The sequence below is a fragment of the Perna viridis genome, chromosome 2 (assembly GCF_037379345.1).
Source record: "Perna viridis isolate PV_CMFRI_1.1 ecotype Kerala chromosome 2, ASM3737934v1, whole genome shotgun sequence".
Lineage (NCBI taxonomy): Eukaryota > Metazoa > Mollusca > Bivalvia > Mytilida > Mytilidae > Perna > Perna viridis.
In genome coordinates, this window is record NC_142446.1 from 10,714,344 (window position 1) to 10,724,181 (window position 9,838).

The 9,838-nt window shown below is 32.1% G+C and overlaps 1 protein-coding gene across 2 annotated transcripts; it reads left to right on the forward strand.

The window, feature by feature from the left end:
• Window positions 1–236: 236 nt before the first annotated feature.
• On the forward strand, window positions 237–7,113 carry LOC148623610 (nucleoside diphosphate kinase 6, mitochondrial-like). 2 transcript variants are annotated; one of them, XM_088565549.1, is made up of 2 exons: window positions 237–390; window positions 4,054–7,113. In XM_088565549.1, exon 2 carries the CDS (start codon window positions 4,156–4,158, stop codon window positions 4,708–4,710), a length of 555 nt encoding a protein of 184 aa, XP_088421675.1. In that variant the 5' UTR covers window positions 237–390; window positions 4,054–4,155; the 3' UTR covers window positions 4,711–7,113. The 2 variants fall into 2 exon arrangements, with proteins under 2 accessions (XP_088421675.1, XP_088421676.1); XM_088565550.1 differs by lacking the exon at window positions 237–390 and adding an exon at window positions 568–633.
• The last annotated feature ends 2,725 nt before the right edge of the window (window positions 7,114–9,838 follow it).

Genomic DNA, 9,838 nt, shown 5'->3' on the forward strand with positions numbered 1-9,838 from the left:
AGCAGTTCCGATGGTAATTTTAAGTTATTTTAACAGCATAGTCCATTCTGGAAGGGGAAAGGATTCAAACCCGTGGTCGAATAGAATAAGTTCAAATCATTTTTGTCGTAGTCAATTGTCCAAATGACTATTGCTATAGTATAAAAGATTAGCATTCTCCTATTAAAAAGGGTTGTACAAATTTATTGGTATTTATATTTTATTTTTCAGATTAAAGAAATGAACCCTTAATTTTCGAACAATTAAGGCTTTAAGCGCTCATCTAACCCCGCTTTTGTCATGGCAGGTAAACGAAGATTAGGAAAGCTGTCTCTGCTGGTTGTTCCTTACTTTATCGGCGTTTATTTCTTATACAAATGGGTTACACCAGACGTAGAAGAAATGCGCGAGGTAAACATGTTCAATTGTGCTATTGGTTATTATATTTACATGTATTTGCTTTCGAAACATTCTCTTCAAGGTCATTTATGTAACCGTACCATGGCAGGCATGGGACTTAGTCCGAATTTCCTCTGACCCTGTAACCATTCTCTTTTTTTATTTGGATATTGATATGTCGGGGTGGGTCACAACTTTGTGCTGTACAAAAGTTGGAGATTCAGCAGAATCATGGAGTACTTCACTTCGTTACAGGTTGATCCGTCCCAAACGGCCAAAGTTTATACATCCCCAGTCAGACCGTCCCTTCTAATAATTATGTTGCATGAATTGACTTGTGTAAAATATAGTGTCATATATACTGAAACTTGTTATTAACACACAATTTTATTTAGGACTGCGGTCATTACCCTTTCAAGGTAGCATATCTGCTTTCTAGAAAAGCAGGGGACGCTTACCCTACCGGTGCACCTGATTCATGCTCCCAGTTTTTAGTGGAGTCCAAGTTGCCCATTTGCTTTTGTTACTTTGTATGTATGATTTTAGTAACTGTTATTTGTTGTGTATGTCTGTTTTCCATGTCTGGTCTTTGTCCCTGGATTACATTCTTTTGATTACTGCTATAACCTTGGTTCCCTTGATTACTCTGCCAACTTCCACGTCCACGATTTAATTGTGTTTTCACGATTTTGACCATTTGTCCCGCTAAGACAATTTTTCAGGTTAAATTTGACCCAAAGCCTGACTGTCAAAATTACCTAAAAAAATACGATATCAAGCCCCTAAATTTGTGTTTCAATCTCATTTCTTTGATTATGAGTCAGAAATGAGACAAAAGGTGTTGATTGCTATTTAAACAGGTAAAGGTGTCGTTTTATGACGGGTAAATAAACTCTGAGGAGCAATTAACTGATCAGGTTTGACAATGAGAATATGAATCCTGATTGGGTTTATCACTATTTTATGAACTGCTAATCATTTTCTAAAGATTAATTTCTACTGCACAATTAATTTGACAGTACTGTCATTTTAACAGGTCTAAAAATTGTAGAACTACCTATGTAAACAAATTTTAAAATTATCATTGTTTATACAAATTGAGTTACCTCCCCTTTCACATTTCCTGTAATTTCAACAGTGCAGCATTTTTCGCAAAAGTTCTGTTTGCAATAGTTAAATAAAAGAAATTATATTCCTTTTCGGTTTTTTTTCCAGGATATTGTCACTGTCGCGTGAGAAAATAAGGACTATTTTAATGGTGTATATTTTTTAAGTACGGTAGTATTTGCATATGACATAAGATATATCAGAATCATCTGTTATTTACAGTACTTTGTAAAGACATTAAATAAAACTTATATGTACATGAACATTGCATATGAATAAAGTGCACAATTTTTTTTCCCACTGTTATGCAAGCATGTTTTCCAGAGAATCCAAATAGCATGCCTGAGATTTAATTAAAAAAGAAACTCCCCAGCTTTTAAGAATCATCAAAAATAGAAATCCCTTTACACTCTTATACATTAATCAGGGACTTATAAGTGTACATCCCCGGCATAGTTTTAAATGTACATGTATTTCATATAAAAAAATGCTGTTTTCTGCATTGGCACCCTTTGTAGAAACACAAAAATACATCTAGCACAGTGTAGATATAGAACTGCCTTAACATGCACCTGTGCTACATTGGACAGATATAAATATTTTCAAATAGGTATTTCCCTATTGTTGCCTTATGAGATTCTATTTTTAGCACAATTTTCAATTGTGCTTTTGGGAACCAGACCAAGTTAATGACAAATTTATGTCATTATTTTTCAGTTGTATTTAGTATTGGTCCCAGAGGAATTCATTGATAGCATAAATGATATCTTCAAGATTGGAAATATTGCTGACATGCAACTTCAAAATGTAGTGATACCAGAGTAGTGACAAAATTACCCACATTTGGTTTACACTCAAGTTCGATGTACAAAAATAAATGACAAATTACTTTTTATGTCATTTTGAGACAAAGTTAATGAGAAGTAAAGGAATTTTCAAAGCAGCGATTGTTACCGGCATTTGAATTTTTATGCTTGAGTGGTCAGGGAGCAACATTTACTCTATGTGCGGTGCCTGATTGGTGTAATTGGGGAATTAGGTGATTGTTTACACAAAATTTTGACACCTGTTGAGAGTTGTAATTAGGTTGGGGTAATTAAATTGTCACTTTCGCAATTTGAACCAATGTTGGGCTTACTGCTCTTAGTGTTTTTTGTACTTTCAAAGATTTCAGTTGACGAAATGAGACTTGATTATTTTTGTCATTCTGAAAAGTCTTTCGGCATTGGCAAAAATGACGAGTGCTAGAAAAATCACTGCTTTTATATAGTGATGATTTTGGAAATTTGGTAGCAACATTCTTGAATATTTGTCTTGAACATCTGACACACCGACCATGTTAGGGTTGTTTAGGTCAGAAATCTAATTGGACTGCAATTCATGAAGTACAAATCTTGATCACTAACTCCCCTTTAAATGACATTAATGGAAAGAAGGAAATATGTGCTCTAATTTAAAAAAGTAGAAATGCATTTGAATGTAAATGAAAGTTTTCTCAATTATTTTGTTTGAATTTAATAAAACTTAAGAATTTAAATCAGATTTGAATGAATCCACCACAAAAAAAGGGAGGGGCTTGCAAACTTCAATCTATTATTGATTGGGGACTGATTCACTAGGGACAAATCAACGTAAAATCCTGCCCTTCAACCGCTTTTAACGACTTCCAAGTTGAAATCATGCATGCCACACTTACCTAGTTAGATTCTGGAGTCAATTTTCTGTATGCTGATACCGAATTTGCGACAAAAATAACATCTTTTATTGAAGTTTTGATCATTTTTTCACAAAGTGACTGTTTTGTTGACATTTTGAATTGTAATACATATGAAGTAAGGTGAGACGAAAGTAGGCAGAGCTTGTTGCCTTTCTTCGGAATGGAGCAGACACAATTTTTTAAACTATAATCTAACAGAATATTTCATAAGTCTGCTGGAAAATTACATGTCCGCTACTGTTCCGTTCCAAAAGTAACAAGCTCCCCCTACTCTCACCTCACTTGTATAATGATTCAAAATGTCAACAAAACAAATTTAGGTAGGCTAATGAGTAATTTAAATAGCTCTCTTGGTAAAGCCCTACATAATACCAATGTGTCATACTTAACTACCACAGAACACCTGTGTGATCATTAGGACAGATCTTTTAAGTTTGCAAGTTTGAATAGCTGTCAGTTATGATGACTTACATAATATACAGCTATTCAAACTTAAAAGACCTGTCCAAAAGATCATTCAGGTATTCTGTGGTAGTTAAGTATGACATATTGGTATAATGTAGGGCAGATTTCTACCTAGAGAGCAATTGAAGTTTGAACTAATCTTTTTCAATTAGCTGTAAAATCAGACATAATTAATCTGTTTCTCACATATTTTGTTGTGATGCCATGAAAAAGTCCTTGGAAAATCCACAGATTTTATTACTGGAATTAATTTAATGCCAATACATATATACTTTATAGATGGTATATGAAGTATTTGAAACTTCCAGATACACATGTACAGTTGTACAATGTACCTGCATTTTATTTAGTTTTGCATTGGTGATTAATTAAATTTTTGTTTTCAGAAATTTGGTCAAAAGGAAACTAAAGAAATGTTAATGAAATATGAAGCAGTGATGAAAAGAGTGAATGAGCAAGCTGGTACAACAAACCAAAAGTAACAAAGTATGACAGCTATAAGACCTTTGCAATTGACTCTGGCCATTTTGAAACCAGATGTTGTTTCCAGACCTCACATTATTCATCAGATTAAGGATTTGATTCTTGATAATGGATTTTATTTTGTCAAATCAACTAGATGCTATTTACCACGATCCATAGCAGAAGAATTTTATAAGGAACACAAGGGACGATTTTTTCACAATAGACTTGTAACTTTCATGTCAAGTGGGCATGTCTCTGCCCACATCTTAGCAAAACAAGATGCAATCAATTCTTGGCGAAAGTTGATGGGTCCAACTAAAGTCTTAAAAACTGTCCATGAAGAACCTCATTCAATAAGAGGTAGATTTGGATTGACTGACACAAGAAATGCTGCTCATGGCTCAGATTCTGAAGAAAGTGCAAGGAGAGAAATTCATTTCTTCTTTCCAGACTTTGATATTGAAGAGTGGTATAAGAATGAAGAAGTTTATTTCAGAATGGGACAAGTTAAATACTGTGAGAATAAAAATGAACATGTTCTGAATGAAAATTTTATTCTTAACTCTACTCAGGAATAAATTTATTATTACCTTTAGCATTACATTGTACCTCGAAGCTTATGAATTAAGTGCTCATTTGTAATTTGTTTTTTACTTGGATCCCTTCATTTGATTGGTTTGAAATTCAGCTTCAGAATATGGATTGTACTGTATGCAGACCTTTCCTTTGGTTGTAATCACTATGTTAAACAATGAGTAATCAGTATTATGGATTGAGTAATATTGTCGTACATTCACATTTCTTTGTCATGGTAAAGAAGTATTTGTACTTGAAGAAATCAGGTTGATATGATCATATGTATTTTATTAAGACACATGTCAAATTTTTATATACAATGTACATGTAATGTAAAACAATAGCAGTATTTGATGTTGTGGCAATGTTTCCCTGCAATCTGTAGACATGGTTTCCAGTGAATACATTTAATTTTAGTAAATGGATCTATATTAAATTTCAAAACCTATGGTACATATAAATCATCTGTAAGGAATTTTGAAACTGCTTTTAGCTTTAATGCCCTAAGAGGTACATTTTGTGCATGTTCATGTAGATTTGGATTTCAGGTGTTATAGCCCCTACTATTTAGAAATTAGAGGTCAAGGGTCAACACCTATTTTCATCAAACTTTTTGTTTGTATTGTTTACATGTATGTTTGACTGGATCAGATTTTAATATGATTTTGTTTAAAGTCTTCAAAATACATGTACAAAAAGTAGGTCTGGCTCACACATAAATGTTAATGGGTTTTCTTTAACTAACTAGATGATGTAAAAAAGTGACCAAGAAAGGGAGAAATTAAAAGTGGAAATTGAAAATTACTTTACACAACATGTCAATAAATTATTGTTCTTTGAAAGGTGTAGAGGCATGAGCCCATTGCCTTCAAGTAGTAAATAGTTGTTATAACATTGCAATAGTTCAAAACATTATTATGTACATGTATATGAATAATAAGAAAATGAATGTTTTTGGCTATTTGTAATGATGTTACAATGGTGCCACAATTATATGTCAAGCTGCTGAGAATGGTAAATTCTGTTTTTACATCAAGAAAACTATGTCAATGCCCAGTTTTCTCAGTTGTTATTAGGTACATTTTTCCACTTATTGACTACAGTTGTATTGTATGGAGTGGCTGTGGCTCAAAAGGATTAGACAAAATTCTTAAACTCCAAAAATGGGCTATCCACCTCATTCTAGATGCTGAACCTTTTTCTCCATTGGAACAAATCTTATTCACTAAGAAATGCTGAACAAGGAAACTTGATAATTCCAAAAATTAAAACTGAACTTTTCAGAGGTTCATGCATATATTCTGGGTCTGTCTTGTGGAATAAGTTACCCAAACATTTATGCAATCAAGCCACTGATAACTCATTCAAAATTAATATAAAGAAGTACCTGAAGACTTTTGAGTAGAGTATCATAAAAGAGAAAACTGTTGCTGCTTACACTGTTTTTAATGTTCTATATTGTATTATCTTAAAGTGATTTGATATTGTCAAATCCGCTTGATTTTGTTTTGTTTTGGTTTTTTTTAAATGATTTTAGTAGTTATAGTTTTTGTGTGTGGGGGCCTCTGGGAAGATTAGCTTGTAAACTGAAACCCTATTATTATTATTATTGAGTCTCCAAATTCACAATTAACACTTTTAACACTGGATGATTGATTTTCAATTTTAACAACCCTTCTCTTTTCGAACTTGTACAAATGTACCTCCCAAAATGGCAACTTTCAGTTTTCGAGGTCTATGGTAACATAATGGATTCTCTGTATCAAATACCAGTAATATATCTAACATTAATCAAAATCTAAAGTAAGAGACCTGCCAAGCTTGTGTTAATTGTCCATGGATCGATATTTTTAGTTTTATCAAGCTGCACCACACAGTGTTGTTATTGACGTTAGTTGCTATCATACTTGAAGAATGTTTATTAATGTATTGTTTAAAGTGATTAACATTTATCAATATTCACATGTACCTTGTGTTTTCTTATTATGGTCAGGAAATTTGTTAAAACAGTTGACTTACTTACTTTTGAATTTTGTAAGGTAATTATTATCTCACTTTAGTTTTTCTACAACAACATTTTTTGTTTTCTATGTTATTTATTTGTGTGATGTGAAGGTTTATCACTTAAAGTTGTATATCACATCTTCATTTATGTTATTACATGTATGTTGTGCCTCTAGACATTTGAAGGTATACAAGAATACCCCTTTCTATAGTACATTTTGTATGTACATTTTACATGTATGAGTGTGTGTTTGTTATACATTTGTACAGTGTTGCTTGTATTGTTATTCCAATTTGATATAAACTGATAAATGAATTTCTTATTAAATGTATGGAGCTTTTCAAAGGGGAGATAATTTATCATATTCAATCATGTTACAATAAAGTGTTTGTAATACAAACATAGTTTTGACTATACATTGCCTTACAAAATTTGCATCTGCAAAAAGTGCCCTTCCAATTTTAATAAAGATTTTTTTTGTTTTCCAGTAATGGGACTTTGTTCATACAAAAAATGGAGATCTTCTGTTTTTGGACCATAGCTCAACAAGAGGCTGTCAAATTTATGACAAATAGGTTTTCCAAAATTGAAACCAGAACTGTAAACAATTAAAAGCAGGAAGTTCTATTAAGTGTTTTTGTGAAGATACATGTACATTCCACAATACATAGGAAAGAAGTCTGAAGTCAAAAGAAAGAATGAACTCTTTGTTGTATATGCTGGTGCTTTGATTGTAATTTCCCATATGCATTTTTTTTTCTATTTAAAGTAGAATTTATGTCTGTCTTTGAAATAAACTTATCATTTTATCCATGAGGAAAAAATGCAAGTTAATAAGGCTTTAATTGTCTTTTGGTCAAAATCCATGTTTTCACAACAAAAATGACTATCCCTATGACAAAAGGGATGTTTGTAAAAATGAACATTGACCTTCATTTTGTCACATGAAGCAAAACATCCAAACTTGCACTGAATCTGCCAGACACTTTTTAATTTATTTTACAAACAATGGCTAAAGTCACTCTTGTCAAAACAAAAATGGCCACCAGGTAGAAATGCAAAAGCAATATGGAACTTGTCCTACAGTAATATAACCAAACTTGAAAAGAATCTGCGAAATATTTTTCAAGTTACTTAGTATTGCATGGACAATGTTTCGCAGATGCTTGCCAACCATATATCCCAGAAATAATAACTGGTTTTTTTTTCCTCAGACAAAAGGGTTCCTTAGGGTTAAAAACACTTGCACCAATGGCAAAGAATCTTGGATATTTTATTTATTTAGATTGGAGTACGCTCTTTAAATTTTCTGATTTTGTGTTTTGGACTTTTTGTCATTAAAAAAAGGGGCATTTACAGTTTGGGATAATAACTACATTGCTTACAGGCTCCCATTATCATTAAACTTTTCTATTGAAGTAAACTGCTTATTGATTTTCATGTATTTCAGATTGTATGTTTTTGAGGTATGAGACTTTATACCAATTTTGGGCAGTTCAGGAGAATCAAACATTAAATCCAAATGCATACGAGTATCAAGCATATTTATTCCAACTGTTCAGAGAATAGGCCTCTGCAGTTTTATAAAGCTGTGAATAATTTTGAAAAATGGGTAAATATGATTTGAATGGCACAATCTGTCAGCATATAAATTTTTAATTTCTTTCTATCATAACTTCTCAAGGAGTTATTGCTACTTGAAATTTTAAGTTAAGGTATTTATTTCAAACTATTTTTACTACATTTGTATAATTGATGAATGATGATTTTTTTACGTTTTAGGTCTATAACTGCATTCATTATTTGTCAGAAACCTTTGCAGTGTCGAACATTTAATCAGAATCAAATTGGGAGAAGTGTCAAAATTGTCTATGATTGCCACGTTGTTTGGAGTGAGATAGTTGTGATCTTTTTAATGTCATCCATGAAGCATTATTGGCATTTGTTCATGTCATCATTAAATTTTCTGTAACTGCTGGAAGCAATTGGGAAATAAACGATAAAATCATGGGGAGAAAAAGGAAGTGTTGGCAAAAAACCTAGTTTTCACGAGTACTGTCAAGCAATAGTTGAAAAACCATTGAAGAATAATGACATTCAAATATACATTTTTGAAAAAAATTTGGTTTAGATTGGGATTAATTCAAAATTGGCTTGATTTTTCCCCATATTTTCAATGTTGGTACACATGGAATCCAAAATTAAACATAGCATGATTTCATGAAAAAATCTCTTAGGGCTTCGATATCCTGAACCAAAATGTAAGTGATTGAAATAAAGTTTTGATTTAAAATTGGTCCATAATAGGGTCCAAATGTGTCCATAATTTGTCATTGACTGATTGTTTCTATTAAGTTAGTTTTGATGCTAGTCATTCTTTTAGTGGATATCTTATTTTGTCTATATTATGTACATTGAGGTATTCCATGAATAGAATTGGATGTATCATTGGTATGTTTGTTGTTTCAGTTCATGTTTGACTGTTCAGATCTATTGAAACTAGTTTAAACCCACTACAGATTTCGTGCGCCTGTCCAGTCAGGTCACTAATGTGTTGTTATATTACTTTTTAGTTTGATTTTTGAAGAATTGTCATCGTTCAGTTACAGTAGATTTTATTACTTTTGTTACCAGGGCCTTTCAGAGCTTACTTGAAGGTGTGTTTACACTTATTAAAGACCTTTTGGTGATCTCATTATTTTGTCTTTAGGTTATACGTAGGTGCATTTGTTACATTTCACCACATCTGTTCTTTTTCTATTGTATGATTTCATCACAAAACAAACAAAAAAAGAAACAGAATCGCTCAATCTCACTGTATTTAGGTTTTAGATTGATTGCCCGAGAGCTGCCACATCCTCAAAATGGCCCACACCAGGGATTTCAAATTTAAAAAAAAATGAATTCTTGGAATTCTTTTATATGCTTGAAATATAATGCTGTATTTAGATTTTTGATTTTGGGCCCCATTTCAAAAAGAAATCTAAATATAATAAACCAATGCTGTTTTAAAAACAATACAACATAAAGTCAGGTATACATGTTATTTAGTCTTAAAAAGTGTCCATAATTGCCTTGATTGCTCAAGTTCCAACACAGTGACTGATAACAAATCAAACGGCCTG

What these genes read in the sequence shown, in the direction of transcription:
- LOC148623610 (XM_088565549.1), top strand. Translation starts at nt 4,156, where the DNA reads ATGACAGCTATAAGACCTTTGCAATTGACTCTGGCCATTTTGAAACCA.